Source organism: Podarcis pityusensis (assembly GCF_964106645.2).
Source record: "Podarcis pityusensis genome assembly, chromosome: 11".
NCBI classification, from domain to species: domain Eukaryota; kingdom Metazoa; phylum Chordata; class Lepidosauria; order Squamata; family Lacertidae; genus Podarcis; species Podarcis pityusensis.
The window spans coordinates 3,697,689-3,713,039 of NC_138036.1; the positions used below are offsets into that span (position 1 = coordinate 3,697,689).

Genomic DNA, 15,351 nt, shown 5'->3' on the forward strand with positions numbered 1-15,351 from the left:
GACCAATCAGACTGCTGCAGTTTGGATCCTATTCAACTCAGTACATAACACTTATTCTCAGGTGCAGATCAGCACAGGAAGGAAGCTGCCTTAAAGAGAGTCAAGCCAATGGTCTGGATACCTCAGGGTTGCCCACACTGACCGGCAGCAGCTCCCCAAGGTTTCAAAAGTCTCTCCCAACCCTGTGTGGAGATGCCAGGACTTGAACCCGGGACCTTCTGCCTGCAAAGCAGACGCTCCCGCTCTGGCCCCTTCCCCTACTGGAGGCCCCCACCCTGCACAAGGACTCAGGAGAGAGCACCCGCTTGGGTTGTTTACTTTTGTGTAATGCTTACGCTGTGGCTTTTTGGGTGCAAACTGCGTCTGCGTGCACTGACTTCTCTGCCGTGACCGTGTTCCCTCACCTGCTTCCTTGCTTCCTTCAGGAAGAGTCCTTGAATCCCTTCATCTCGCCCCTGATCAACTGCGCTTACAATCCGGACAAGAGTATTGCCAAAGAGTCCATTAAGTGCCTGCAACTCATGTTCCAGCACTTGGATGGGGAGGAATACAGCTTGGCCGGCTGCAGCCTTTACCCTCAACTCTTGAAACACTTCAATGATGTAAGTCAAGAAGCCTACTCGAAATGGACTTCATCCATGCCCTGGTGCTTCCCAAACATTTTTTGGGGGGGCTGCCCCTTTGGTTCCATAGCCTCATCCCCAGTGCCCCCTACACTATGAAGAGAATCACAGTGGTACCTTGGTTCTCAAACTTAATCTGTTCCAGAAGTCCGTTCCAAAACCAAAGCGTTTCAAAACCAAGGTGCGCTTTCCCATAGAAAGTAATGCAAAATGGATTAATCCATTCCAGACTTTTAAAAACAACCCCTAAAACAGCAAGTTAACATGAATTTTACTCTCTAACGAGACCACTGATCCATAAAATGAAAGCAATAATCAATGTACCATACTATAAAATAAATAAGACGGTATTGTAGATGATTAAAATTTAAATAATTTTTTTTCTTACCTGCACTGATGATAGTCATTGTTTGGATGGGGGACTTTTATCCATTTCCACAGTCACACAATCAATCTATCAGTAGCTAAACTGGGTTCCAAACAGTCACAAAAACTAACCAAAAAAGCCTCAAAAACAAAAATGCAAAATAAATAGTAAAAACAAAAGCGCCAAATACAGTGGGACCTTGGTTCTCGAACTTTAATCCATTCTGGAAGTCCATTTGACTTCTGAAATGTTCGAAAACCATGGCGCGGCTTCTGATTGGTGCAAGCGCCCTGAAAAAAATAGCCGACAGCCGCATCGGACGTTCGGCTTCCGAAAAACGTTCAAAAACTGGACATTTATACTTCCAAGTTTTTGGCATTTGGGAACCAAGGCATTTGAGTACCAAGGCATTTGAGAACCAAGTTACCACTGTATTCAGAATAGAGGTTTGCACGATCCACTAAGGAAGATGATAACACAAAATCGAAATTCCTTTTTATCTCCCTTCCTTCCTTCCTTCCTTCCTTCCTTCCTTCCTTCCATCTTCTTTCTTCTTTCTTCTCTCTTTTCCTTTTGTTTTCCTTGGTGTCCTTTGCTCAGGGCCATTGATTATTGGGCTCTTTGGGCATGGTCAACGGGGGAGGGGGGCAACTGCCCCTTCAATCAAGCAAATAAAGAAAAATACTTAATTAACTGACCAATCGCATCACAGATAGCTTGGTTCTTCTGCCCCCCCCCCCCAACATTAATACTGCTTCACCAACATAAATCCTGGCTACGCCCATGTTGGGCTCCAAGGAAGGTGATGGCTTGTTGGTGAAGGACCCTGAGTGAGAGACAGGGAAGGGAAGAGGTTGGGAGGGTTGACCCCTTTCCTGGTGAGACAAGGGTTAAGAGCTATCCTTGAGAGAAGACTCTGCATTTCTGTTTCTCTTTCTGTTTTTATTTAGATCAGTTTCCTTTTTTTTATTGTATTATGAAAAAGCCTTAATAAAGACTTATAGGAAAAAATAAAGAAGAAATTCAGAACACCAGCTGCGCCGTCTTGCCCCTGCAATTGAGGGGGCAGGCGCTGTGTGACATGCACATGTCATGCACACATGCCACGCCATGTGCCGCACGCACGCCGCATTTACACCTCAAGCCCCCCTCTGTCACCCCCCCACAAGTGATCCCACTGGCCTAATCTGCGAGACGCCTTGCTTCACCTGCACTTCAGGTGACTCTGTCTGCCAGCAGGTGATGCTGGCAGAACTTTAGATGCACCAGGATGAACTCAGTCCGTTAAGCTTAACGGTGGTGTGCAAAGGCCCCCGGGGTTGGTCCCCTGTTGCGTGGGCCCAGCCAACACCCTCAAACAACCAGACCCATAGTGAACGAGAAGCGTTTCCTCAGCTAAACTCCCTGAAACGGGTTTGCCCTGCACAGCACTTGGGACTGACTGGCGTTCTCCTCCTCTCTCTCCTCAGGAGGACAATGAGCTCAGCCTTTGCTCCATCATTCTTTTTGGGATGCTGTTGAGGGGCGTGAAGGAAGAGCACAGAAACAGGGTGGAGGACATTGTCATCAGGAGCCTCGTCCCCCTGATAATCCAGCTAACTGACCCTGTGAGCGGAGAGGTAGGTTGAGGCTGGAAGGGCCAGTCTGGGCATCGCCTGGCCCCTTTGGCAAACTGCTTCTCCCTGGCAACTGTCGCACGCAGCTGGAACGCAGAGCAATGTTTCTCTGCCTGTGGAAACCCCTTACGATACCAATGCTGGGTGGTCCTCGAAGCATCTGTTGCAGCTGAGGAACTCTCCCCTTTCCTGGGAATTTCCACACGAGGAGCGTTGCTCTGCGTGTTCCAGCAGGGCTTGGAGAATCATCCCATGCTGCCCCACAGATCAAGTAATGCGTAGGCTGGTCTTGAATGGGTGGGCCTCGATTGTGCTTGGGGTCTGAGTCATCACCACACCTGAGGTCAGAAAAGTTAGAGATCCTTGCAGATACCATGCTATGGTTGGGATTGCTCTGCAAAAGGTTGGAACCATCAGAGTCATCGAACCGCAGAATCAGAGTTGGAAGGGATCCCAAGGTCCTCTAGTCCAACCCCTGCAATGCAGGAATCTCAACTCAAGCATCCTTGACAGATGGTTCTCCAACTTTTGCTTAAAAACCTCCAGTGAAGGAGAGGCCACCGCCTTCCAAGGAAGTTGGTTCTGGAAGTCTTCTGATCCAGGCTGGTTAGCTTTAAGGAGTGGAAGCCCTGCAGGGTTGGTTTTAAAACCTGGTCATTAGACACTATTTGAAACACCAAGGTTTGAGTTTTTGGGTTTGGAAGCTAAGCCTTGACACCTCTGCTGTCACTGTGATCAGCTGACTAGGCCGGCCTGGTGGAGGTTCATTTAGCAGCCAGTAACCAGAGGGAGGGTCTTTTTCAGGGTGGCTCCTCTCTATGGAATCACTTCCCTTCTGAGCGCAGGTGAGCCCCTACATTAGTGGCGTTTTGATGCTTGTTAAAAACCTAGGTGAGCTCTCAGGGTTTAATTCCCAGTGGGCTAGTTGTGTTTTTAACCCTACCTGGGTTACTGTCTGCATTTTATTTGCATTGCGGCCTCAATGCAGATATGTATATTTTCAAAGCTGTTGCAAGCCTAAGGCTTGATGTGAAGTAAAATGTCATCCATCCTTTCAATTCTAGGAGTGTCGAATTGTCCTTAACACAATTGTCACCTTCCTGAAACTGGGGGAGCTGCCCTTTGACATCTTTGAGTCTGTGCAGCAAGACAGACTCTACCACAGATTCTCAGTTATCTGCAAGTACATTGTGAGTAAAATTAACATGGTCAACTGTTCCCTCCAGACTCTTTCACCAGATTTCTTCAGAGGAGAAGAAATTTTCCCACCATTTCTTAAGTTTGGGACTCACTTACTTTCCTCCCAAACTGTGTGTGTTTGATGTGGGCAGTGGGAGTTGCAGGCTTATTTTATTCTACTGCCTGGCTACTATCATATTTTGTATCCACCACAATGCCCCAGATCACGGCTTGGGTGAGGAAGTGGAAGAATATCTAGATGAAATTCTGCAAAATAGACTCTTGAGAAATGGGGGGTGTGTGTGTGTTTTGATTTTTCTTAGAAAGATGCTGTGCAACAGCTGCAGCACTCCTAGCGGCTCCTCCCTCTCTCCCTCTGCTAAATTAACCCCCCAGTTTTATGCCATTGTGGTGTATTGATGTGCATCTCCCTGGATCAGCTGTGGCTGCAGACCCTCAAAGTGTCCCTATTTTCCAGGGACGTCCTTGTTTTAGAGAAGCCATCCTGGTTTCTGGTTTGATCCTGGAATGTCCCACTTTTCCTTAGGATGTCCCTATTTTCACTGGAGAAATGTTGGAGGGTATGGAGTTATCCGACCTCTGAGCCGTCTGAAGGAATCCTGTATATCAAAGTTTTTTAACGTTTAGTGTTTTGTTATGGTTTTATGTGTGTTGGAAGCTGCCCAAAGTGGCTGGGGCAACCCACTAAGATGGGTGGGTTATAAATAGTCAAATTATCATTATGGAATGGGGTGTCACTCATTTCATCAGAGAAATGTTGGAGGGTATGTGGCTGCAGCATCTACCTTCTCATCTCCTTGTGTCTGTATCTGTTGCATCAGCATCAGCCGGCCACAGCCACCAGCTTGCCCTTGCCTTCTTCACCACAGATGTCTTCTAAGACGTTTTGTCACTATTATCTAGGTGTAGCACAGCCACAAACAGAGGCCCAGCAACACTGCCATATCCACAGTTATGCTATGGAACTCACTGCCACAAGACGCACAGGTGGCCACTAGCTTGGATGGCTTTAAAATAAGATTGGACAAATTCATGGAGGGTGGCTCTGCTCTGATTCCATAGTTCTACCAACTAAACCAACTAAATTTTTCTGTGCTCTTAATACTTGGGCATGAAGTATGATTCTGCATTATATAAAGGCAGTAGTATTACTGTGGGTGGCCAATTCGGAAACAATGAGGTCATACTTTTCAAGTATTGTTTGGCCACCACGAGGGATAGAAATGCGTTAAGAAGCTGGAGTTATACAAAAGACTAATCTGGCACCTTGGTTGTCTTCCTGTCCACTCCCCCCGCCCCCCCCCCCAGTTGTGGAGATACAGGCAGAGGTTGCCGGACATGCTCACGCAGATGATGGAATACCTAAAGAGCAGGAACCCTGCGCATCGCGAGGCAGCGACCATATTGATAGGTAATTGAAAACAAGGCTCTTGAGAGGAAAGGGGATTTCAGGGCATGAGACAGAAGTGGGATTTCAGCTGGGAAACCTGGAGGCAGGGATGCAACTCCAGGTGTCATGCGCTGCCTAACTCTGTCCAAAGGAGAGTGCTAAAGGGAGGCTGCACCCAGAAAGTCAGGCGCTTCTCCATTGTTGTTGTTGTTTACCCGACCCATGCCCCAAGGTCCCAGGGTGGGTTACCACTTTTATATACAGACAGTGACTGGTTTCTTGCGATTGGTGCACCATGCACACTGGAAGTGGCCTGAAAACGTCACCAAAACATCATTAAGATGTCACTGAAAGGGCAGAGCAAGGGTCGAATGGGGGTGGGGTACGGCAGGGCGGAACAAGGGTGGGGTGGAATGCTTTACCAATGTGTGTGGGGGTCTGGAACATAACTCCCACGCAAAATGAGGATTGCCTGTATTGAAACAGAGACGTGCCCCTCAACCTTTTTGTGCCTGGGGCAATCCCCCCAGTAACCCCCACTACGCCACACCATTTCCCCTGTATGGAATCCTGGAGAGCCCTTGTTCTTCAGTGTAGACAGTCCTGAGCTGGACAGACCAATGCTTTGACCCAGCATCCGTCAGCTTCCTAGGTTCCTACAATTAAACCAGCAAATTGTGAAAGTGATCCAGAAGTTGCTAGCCCCTTCTATAGAGTACCAACAGCCTCTGTGCCTCAAGTCTGATGAATGTTTTTAAGCTGGACAAAGTATCAAATGCAGGAACTGATCGTTTTCTATTGATCTGTCTAGCGTGCAATGCACAGTATATGAAACCCGACTTGGTGAGCACCAAACAAATTGACGACATTTATCTGGGTGAGTAAGGATCAAATATCCTTGCAGGGATATTTTCATCACAGGACTACTTTTCCCAATCTCATTAATCCCAGATTATCCCACTTTAGTTACTATAAGCCCCTGCAGTCTCCTTTCCCTTCTGGATTGTGATTCCCATGTTCTTCTAGCCACTAACATGACGGGAAATCTGACGAGTTTGTGCTGGGCAAGAAATTGCATTGGCAAAGTATAATATAGTTGGATTGGACCTAACAACAAAAGTTTTGTTTCTGTACACTTGGACTTGAACAGAAACAGTGTTTCTTTCTCTCTCTAACACCTGGCATTAATTTACCTTAGCAATGCCAAGGCGAAATGAATTGTCACAGTAGGGCGTGCTGAATTTTTCAGCTTTCAAATTCAGAAAGTGAGGGGTGCTAAAAAGTTGTAACATGACTTGGGAATTCAGATGTTGTTTGGGTGAAATGCATACGATTTGCTTTTGCTTGGTCAGTGAAATGAGTGTAAAATTGCATAGAAATCATTACAAACGATTGCTAGGAACTTAGTTATTTTTATTTCAGTATTAACGTAATTACCTTACATCTTCAGAAATTAAAATTCTTTGGTTTTTCCGAAAGCCGTTTTTTTTTCTACTTCTTCATCAGACATAGACTTACCATGCTAAATGTTGTTCAGTCTCAAAAATAATAGCAGATTTTAATTCCTCACACCCAAAAACATATTTTAAAGACCTTTCACTGAAGAATTTTTCAAAAATTAAGTTTCACCCCCTAAAATGGCACGTGTTACCTAGCTCACTTCCCCGGCTGCTTTTCTTTGCCATTGCAACCCCATTGTTTTGCAATTCTCCTGTCCTGTCCATCAGCCCCCTCCAGATCTTGTTGGACTACAACTCCCATCAGCCAAAGCCAGCAGAGCCAATGGTAAGGGGGGGGGTCCATGTGTGTCAATTCTCCTCATTTCCGCATCAAAAAATGGCCAGTCCTAGAAACCTCCTCCACATAAACAATACTGAGCTCAGCAACCCAATGGGCCTAACTCTGTTCCAGACAGCTCCTTCTGTCCTTAGAATGAGGGGCATTTGCTCCTGACAAGATCTATCCCTGTCCCTCCTTTGAATTTATCTCTTTAAATATCTCTATGTGATTTATAACCAGCTTACAAGAGGAGGGAGCGATGGCCACCAACTTGGATGGCCAGTTGCGGGAAACCACAGGAGGGAACCGGGCTCTTGTGCTCGGGTCCCACTTACGGGTTTCCTGTGGGCGCATCTGGTTGTCCTTTGTGAGAAGAGGACGCAGGACATTGGCCTGATCCAGGAGGACTCTGCTGTGGTTCTCATGTTCCTTCTTCCATTGCAGCTCTCCTGGACCTTCAGGGTGACTTGGACGTGGCTGTCTCAAACGCTGCGGTGGCGGCCAGCGAGGAGCTTTTTAGACGCTGCGGCGGTCGGATCAATCCAAAGATTGTACCCAGCCAACATCTCCTGTCCATGCTAAAAAACAACATGGCAAGGCAGTGAGACGGAGAATTGGCCTGCCCAGAAGGAGGTCTTCAGAAAACGTAGGCAAGCAGGAGCAGTGCTTCTTGCTTTCCTGTTGCCACAAAGAGCAGCTGCAGGGCAGCTGGGTTTCCATTTGAATTGAGAGCACTTGTAGAGAACTTAATGAAGATTCTAGACATTGCTTTCTGTGTGGTCTGCCTTTCTCTCTAGGAATTAACCTTTTCGCTTCAACTTCTCCCTTTCCACATGCCATTGTTTTTATATGATGATTTTCTCTCCCCTGTCCCCTCCATCCAGTGGAGAGCTGATCACACTCAGAAGGGTAGCATCCCTTACACATGCCTTGCATACACAGAGTATACCTAAATTCCTCCAAGAAAAAAAAGGAAAGGGAAACCATTGGGGGCTGGGAAGGGGTCTGACACATTCCAGAAGTCTTGAGACAGCTACATGTTTCAATCATTTTCAGTAATATCTGACAATTTGACTATGCATTGTCAGTCTGTTGCAAATTAAGGTTCAGAATATTCAGGACTCTAAGACCTCTTGATTGATTGATTGAAACAGTTCCTCTTTGAAACACCATTGCGTTTTCCTGGCCAGTTTTAATCTTAACCTCATACCTGTCTGTGCCGCTCAGGAAGCAAGCTGGGATGCAATAGCGGTTTTGGAAATGAAGCAGTGGGAGATGATTTACTTTTTACAGGCGTCCCAGAGGAAGAGGAGGAGAATGTAAAACAGTATTTAATTAACACATTGTCTGAATGGTTAGGAATATAGGAAGAGGAGCTGGTCTGAGATTTTGGACACAATTACGTAATCAAGCAAAGGCAGGGAAATCACCAGGACCTGATAGCCTGACAGCAAAATATTACAAAAATACCTCCACAGAATTCTCTGGTGCAACCATAACAAAATGTAATGAATGAAATTCTAAACGTAGGTAAGGTACCAGAGACATTAAAAGAGGCTTTTATTACATTAATCCCGAAGCAAGAGGCAGATTTATTATTGATTAGGAAGTACAGGCAGATCTTGTTATTAAACAATGATTACAAAATATTTGCAAAGAGAATTAATTTATTAGAAATAGTACATCATGATCAAGCAGGATTCCTTCCAGGACTTCAGATGAAGGACAACATAAGGAATATAATTGATGTTATAGAGTACCTGGAAGTGAGAAATGAAAAACAAGTGGCCTTGATGTTCATTGACGCTGAAAGGCATTTGATAATATCTCTTAGACATTTATGAATAAGGTACTAGAAAGATGAAGTTTGGGGAGACATTTAGAAGAGGAATAGATGCTATCTATTCAGAACAACAAGCAAGATTAACTGTGGACTATGTTATTACTGAGAAATGTAAGATCTTGAAATGAACAAGGTAAGGTTGCCCCTTGTCATCATTCTTGTTTATTTTAGTGCTAGAGGTCCTGATGAGGAATATAAGAACAAAAGAAACCATCAGAGGAATAAAAGTAGGAAATAAAGCATATAAATTGAAAGCATTTGCGGATGACCTTGCAATAACGGTTGAAGATCCAAAAAATTCATTACTTAAAGTATTATGAAATAAACAGGAATTTGGACAGGTATTGGGTTTTAAACCGAATAAAAACAAGACCAAGCTCTTAGTGAAAACTGTTACAGAGCAGGATAAAAAGGAGTTACAACAGATGCAACAGACAAATATACCTAAAAAGGTTAAATATTTGGGAATAGGTTGACAACTAAGAATGTTAATATATTTAAAGATAATTATGGGGAAACCTGGAAAGAGATAAAAAGGAATTTAGAAATTTGGGGTTCTGGGCAGGCAGTCCCTGCTTCTGAGCCTGGCCTCCCTCGCAGGGCTGCTGTGAGGGGGGAGGAAGCGCCATGCAATGAACAAGAGAGGGAAGAAAGGATTTTTGCGGCTCCATCCCTTGGTCGTTTCCATGGCAACCAGGGATGCCACCTCCACCTTACCTAGGATGCGGGTCACCCCCAGGGTCAGCTTCTCCAGATGGGGCTTGGTGCTGCTGGAGCTGCTCACGCTGCGCAGGGCCTTCGTCTCCATCCTCTTCCTCCTCCCTTTCGCATCAGCCCCTGACCACCTGCACACCTGTACGCGCAGGGACAGCAGCAGGTGGGCGTTTTTTGCCCCTTCTCGCGACCCGTAGCTCAGAAGCCCCGCCGCGGTGGCTTTCGGGAATCGCAGTCCTCCCTTTCATTCAGTTCCTTTCGATCGCCGTTCTGTAGGGGGAAAGGAATGGAGAGCAGGCACTACGACTCCCAGAAGGCAATGGGAGAGCCGGCTCCACCGCCTCCTCGTCCCTTTCTCCCCCACCCCGCTCCGAGTCCTCCCCATTGGCCGGCTCCTCCCATCTGTATCTGGGCGAACCCCGGTCGCCGTCAGCCAATGGGAGCCGAGAGTCGGGCGCGGGGGCGTGGCTGGGCGGAGAGACGTTGGGGTTGGCGGTTGCTTCAAGGTATCGGTTGTGGCTGCTCGTTGGAGTAAGGGCCGTCTCTTTACCTCAGGAGGGGCTCGCGGGGGGGGGGGGCGTGGCGGGAGGAGAAGAAAAGCGGGAGGGGGCGGCTACTTTGACGGCGGGCCGATGATAAACGTTGGCAAAGGCTGCGGTGGTTCCTGAGCATGTGCAGAGAGCCGCCTCCGTCGCCTCAGGAAAGACGCCCCGCCGAGTGCGGAGCCAGGCCCGGGGCTACGGGGGAAGCCCCCACTCCCAGGGCGGGGGGACCTTGGCCTGCCAGCCTCTCTCTCTCTCTCCCCTCGCCCTACTCTGCAGGGGTGTTGTGAGGGGCCGGGGAAGGTCGCTTGAGGCGCCCTGGCGTCCGCCGGGAAAGAGCAGGTTGGAAATGTTGCTGCTTCATGGTCTAGTACAAATGCTGCTGCCAGTATGTTAAATTCCCCTGTAGCTCCTTCCAAGTCTCCATTCAGTGCTCAGCGTGGCCACCCTAATGGTCGCGCTGAAGGGAGACTTGAACTCGGGGCTTCCGGCTTCCCCCGTCAACTCTGAGCTGCTGCAGCTGAAGTTTTGGTAACTTTGCTGGCTGCCGTCCTGGGGAAGACGGGGCTGGTGAAGGGGAGACGTATATTGATTTCATGGCCCTTGAGGCGCCTGTATGTCTTGGGGGACGTGTCCTGTCTATGATATCGTCTGCCTCCATAGTCTCTCCCCTTCACCAAGTAACCCCAAGTCTCGTGACCCTGCAAAACAGACCCATAGCCTGTTCGTCACTCCCTCCTAGCGTCCTTTCCATCCTTGGCACCAGAATTAGGCGTCCCACTCGCAGCAGGAAATGGTCCTACTTCTGTATCAAGCTAGAAATGGAGGCTCAGACCTCCAGGCTCCCAGAGGCAAAGTGAATTGGTTCTTGGAGACTTTGCATCACAGTTCTGCAAAAGAAGGTTATCCTGCACTAGTTCCCTCGGTTGGTTAGAGTGGTGCTGATAATGCCAAGATTGCAGGTTTGATTTTCATAAGTACCACCTTCATCTTCCTGCATTTCAGAGGGCTGGGCTAGATGAACCTTAGGATTCCTTCCAGCTCTGCAGTTCTATCATTCTAACATCTTCAAGGCTCTAAGGGGGGCACACATCTTGCATCTCCAGCTTAAAAGAGCTGGATGAGCAACTTACGATAACTCCATTTGGTCATATTCTTGGTGCATGTAACTCTTCCTGCACCACCTTCCCCCAAGGGGGACTTTAGCAGCGACTACTGACCTGCACTGACAGCTGACCTGGATCCTGTGCCTTGGATTTCAACCTTTTTATTTGGCTAAGTGCTAGTGCAGTGCACAAGAATAAAATGGCAACAAAGGCAATAGATAGAAATGTGGAGAGAGGAGGAAAAACCAAGCCCATTCAGGTAGGACATCTTTCCTGCTTGTACATTGAAGTTATATAATGACTTGGGTGGAGTCGGGATTGCAGAAGACAGTTCGGAGTGGGGAGGAGCCAATGACAATTTGTCCCAGGTGAGCTTATGAGGAGGGCCTTGCTGTCTTACCCTTCTCTCTGATGTGGCCTGCTGACATGGCGGCCTGGGATTGGTACGCTTGGAAGGGGAGGAGCTCCATTTAGTGAGTTTGTAGTGAATTTGCACTTTTTTGGGGGGGAGGGAAGTGAGGGAGAGAGAATGAAGCTAACTATATTCTTCGTTTCTCAAGTGGTGGTGGGAGTGTATCCCAACCTCAAAGAAGCCATTATAAATACATCCAAATAATTTGCAGCTAATCCCCAGGGTGCAATTTTATGCATTTCACGTTATTTCCTGAAAATGCACGACCAATATACAGGCCCTTCAGACAGTGTTCAATAAAAACCCCCTCAAAACTTGCTATTAAACGGCTGGAGTTGGATCCCAAGAAACATGTCTCTTGTCACGCATTCCATTTAAAACTGCAACATTTTCTGGTAGTGAAAAGTCCAAGGGAATGCATATGTGGTTAGTGCAACACGTGCAAAACTGATGCTACAAATTGTCTGTTGGCTTCTTAGAAATAATCCATATCATGACGATTACTCCATTGTCTCTTGAGACAGACAGATGCCAACAGCAACATCAATGGATTGACAACTGAATATTGAAGGTTAAGTTGCAGCTCTAGCTGCAAGGAGAATAGCAAAGAGGGGTCTGGATTATACTCTAAGGTAGGCATGGCCAAATGTGGCCCTCCAGATGTTTTGGGAGTACAGCTCCCATCATCCCTAGCTAACAGGACCAGTGGTCAGGGATGATGAGGACTGTACTCGCAAAATACCTGGAGGGCCAAGTTTGGCCGTGCCTGCCTAAGGTGTCTGGAATGCCTTTCTTCATAACAACACTCAAAATAAATAAGATAAACAACTTGTTCTTAATAAATATGACAAATAAACATACTGAAATCATGTTCCATTTTATTTGAGGCACTGGATAAATTTAGGATAGCTTCCCCTGCTTTTGTACAGGAACTAAAGAGGCCAGAATCAATGTGAGCTGATAAGATGATGTAAATTTGTGTTGGGCTTGCATTTCAAGGGATCGAACAGATGAATGTTTCCCCACTGTTGGGTTGGATAGAGGCTTGACATCCGTAAGTGAGATCTCTAATCTGATCTGGTAGATGAGAGTAAGTGGGCCCAAGAAGCTAAAATTTATTTCAAAAGTTTAATTTTAAATGTATTGGCAGAAGATAAGTGAATGGATTTTAGTTCATGAAGAATGTGAGCAAAAAGCAAGCAAGCTGAGATTCTTCTCCAGAGGGCACCATGTTCTGTGAGCCTTCTGTGCTCCTACAGAATTGTGGCATCCATGCCAGCAACTTAGTAATGGCTGCCTTTCTTCCAGACAACCTGATGCCCCTTGGCTGCATGACCATCAACAGCATCTCCTAGCTAAACCAAGTTAGAGCATCGCCCGTCTACGCCTTGCCCAATGCCCCCATGCTGGCTGACTTGGAGGACACCGACAATGAAGGAGGTACTGCCCCACCTCACCCCTTTGTCCATGGGAGACCTCAGTTCTCCTCTCCACCTCCCCTGCTACCCCACCAAAAGTTTCCGTGACCTTATACACAAGCCCCACCGACGCCCAGCTTCTCAAGCTCTGCCTGGTTTGAGTATTCCTCGTCCTGCACCCCATGAGAATGCCTGCCTGCCTCGCTCAGCCTTTTCTTTCTCCCCAAAGGTAACGGGGGTCAGCTGGAGAAACCTCACTTGTACTTGCGGAGCCTGGAGTTTGAGCTGGACCCGTGCGGAGGGAATGGGAAGGTCTGCCTTGTGTACAAGAACACCAAGCCAGGTATGTTGTGTGATACCAACAGCCCAAGAGCTGTCTTCACTAATCGACCCCATCTGCAAACCCCAGTTAGCTTTTGTCTTTGTGGGAGATGTTTGGGACTACTGTTCCTAGCACCATAACGTCGTGCTGGCTGAGAGTGATGGGCTTTGTAGTCCAGAACATTTGGAGGGCACCAGGTTGACAAAGGCTGTCATCTATAATGGCCTGTGGTGAAGTTTTCCTGAAGAGCAAGCTATGCTTTGTTGCTGTTGTTGTTAATATTATTATTAAAATTTGTATACTGCCCTTCGTCCACAGATCTCAGGGCGGTTCACTACATAAAATTACTATATCTATATATGCATAATAATAAAAAGAAGAAGAAAAGCAAACATCCCCCTCACCCAGCACATTTAGAAAGGTATTGGAGATCACTCAGCCAAGGGCTTGTTGTCTGGACCCAAGTTTGAGAAACACTGCTCTCACCACTATGCCACACCACCTCTACACTGACTGGCTGCTGCTCTCCAGAGCTTCAGGTGGCGTGGTGGGGGTCTCTCCCACCCCTCCTTGGAGATATCGGGATTTGCATGCAACTTTAATGCTCTCGCCTCTGAATGAATCCTTCTGACCCAGGGCTGAAGTTCTTCCATTCCCTTGCTCTGTTTTGCATCACTCCCAGTTTCCCAAAGAGGCATTTGGACACTGACTCTCCAGGATTTGGGGGGCAGCAGCTGTTCTCAGCCCCACTTGGAGATCCCCAGGGATTGAACTCTGCATCCAATGTACACACTCTGACACTGAAGCATGATTCTTCCCTCAGATACACCATGCAACATGAATTTAGGATATTACCATGCTGTGGTGTGATATCTCTTCTGCAGCTCTATGGCAAGAAAGCCTTGCCAAAGGGTAATAATAATAATTTAGCAGGTCATCCAGGGATTGAATTAGGGATCTTCTCCATCCCAAGCAGACCTCCTTCTGTCCCTGAGCCCATCTAGCGGGATTCCTGTCTGAGGCCTCCGGTCCCACGGCCGGCAGATAACAAGCCAGGAGCCAGGCCTTGAGACACCCCCACCCTTCCATCACTCACCTTCCTTCTCTGCCGTGTGCAGCCTTTTTTATTATTGCCAATTTTGATAGTTACCAGACAGACAATTTGACAGACAGGGCTAGGAGCCTAAAGTCCTCTGCGTCAGGTTGGCCTTTGCGTTCCAGAGCCATGCTTGTTTGGGATCCTTTGAGTTCCTTGGTTTACCTTTCTTTTACCTGTCCTGCATCTCCCAACAATAGATACTCCCTTCACTTCCTCTGTGCCATGCCAAACTTCATAAACTTCTATCGTACTGCCTCTTACTTGTCTTTTCTCCTAACCAAAAAGTCCTAGCCTTGGCCACCTTCCTTCATAGGGGATTTACTCCACCCCCTTGATAATTTTGGTTGCCCTTTTCTGAACTTTTTCCAACATCCTTTTCAAGACGAGGGCCCTCAGGCTCCTGGCAGGCAGTTCTGGGTGGCAGGAAGTGCCGTTTCCAGCTCACTTTACCTTCTCCTTCTCCACAAGGTTCAACATGTACAAGCCCATCCACTGTCAACACGGAGCAGCTCTCTGAGGAGGCCGATTCCTTCGTGAACAGGCTAGACCCAAACAAGATCTTCCTGAGATTGCACAGCAGCACCTTAAAGTCATGTGGGTCTCCCTTGCTGATTCCAGTATCCTTCTGGTGAAGATCAGACCCGGAGGCAGGGATAGTCTTCAAACAACGACTAAACCTGCCTCCTCAGTAATGACAGTAATGGTCTGGATTTAGCGTAACTCCTCCTGCTGCCCATGATAACTGAGATCAGATGTCCCAGGACACCCCACCCCCCGTGGAACATGCCCCAGCCATTCTGTTGGCTGGGGCCCACTCCCAGGCAGCCCTGACTCTCTCCCCTTAAGATCAAAACTATACCTGCCCACAACCCAACACCCACCCACCCCCAACAGAGAAAGAAACACACAAACAAAAGAAC

At 47.4% G+C, this 15,351-nt stretch overlaps 2 protein-coding genes and 1 long non-coding RNA gene across 9 annotated transcripts in view; 2 read left to right on the plus strand and 1 right to left on the minus strand.

Moving 5' to 3' along the window:
* Positions 1–7,743, plus strand: part of LOC308458618 (maestro heat-like repeat family member 5) — a 30,428-nt gene extending 22,685 nt beyond the window's left edge. For 4 of the 6 annotated variants that reach the window (XM_080973424.1, XM_080973421.1, XM_080973422.1 and 1 more), the window contains exons 22-27: positions 426–602; positions 2,460–2,609; positions 3,671–3,796; positions 5,115–5,217; positions 6,008–6,073; positions 7,420–7,743. In XM_080973424.1, the coding sequence (XP_080829550.1) occupies positions 426–602; positions 2,460–2,609; positions 3,671–3,796; positions 5,115–5,217; positions 6,008–6,073; positions 7,420–7,580 (783 nt within the window). In that variant the 3' untranslated portion in view covers positions 7,581–7,743. The remainder of the gene's footprint in view (positions 1–425; positions 603–2,459; positions 2,610–3,670; positions 3,797–5,114; positions 5,218–6,007; positions 6,074–7,419) is intronic. The other 2 variants (XM_080973425.1, XM_080973426.1) reach the window with 2 other exon arrangements.
* An 881-nt stretch (positions 7,744–8,624) lies between these two features.
* LOC308458784 lies at positions 8,625–9,886 on the minus strand. Its single transcript, XR_013977653.1, has 2 exons — positions 9,536–9,886; positions 8,625–8,735 (listed from the first exon to the last, which is right to left on the minus strand). It is a non-coding gene; the product is annotated as an uncharacterized lncRNA (long non-coding RNA).
* Positions 9,887–9,958: 72 nt separating this feature from the next.
* Positions 9,959–15,350, plus strand: LOC308458771 (tubulin polyglutamylase complex subunit 2-like). 2 transcript variants are annotated; one of them, XM_080973708.1, is made up of 4 exons: positions 9,959–10,063; positions 12,901–13,032; positions 13,240–13,353; positions 14,900–15,350. In XM_080973708.1, the coding sequence occupies exons 2-4, from the start codon at positions 12,996–12,998 to the stop codon at positions 15,061–15,063; spliced, it is 315 nt and encodes a 104-aa protein (XP_080829834.1). In that variant the 5' UTR covers positions 9,959–10,063; positions 12,901–12,995; the 3' UTR covers positions 15,064–15,350. The 2 variants fall into 2 exon arrangements, with proteins under 2 accessions (XP_080829834.1, XP_080829835.1); XM_080973709.1 differs by lacking the exon at positions 9,959–10,063 and adding an exon at positions 10,164–11,439.
* Position 15,351: the final 1 nt, after the last annotated feature.

Excerpts from the sequence above, each read along its gene's own strand:
- LOC308458771 (XM_080973708.1), top strand. The coding sequence starts at position 12,996 with ATGCTGGCTGACTTGGAGGACACCGACAATGAAGGAG. Across the intron at positions 13,033-13,239 it reads GGACACCGACAATGAAGGAG|GTAACGGGGGTCAGCTGGAG; the intron begins GTACTGCCCCAC and ends TTCTCCCCAAAG. Across the intron at positions 13,354-14,899 it reads GTACAAGAACACCAAGCCAG|GTTCAACATGTACAAGCCCA; the intron begins GTATGTTGTGTG and ends CTTCTCCACAAG.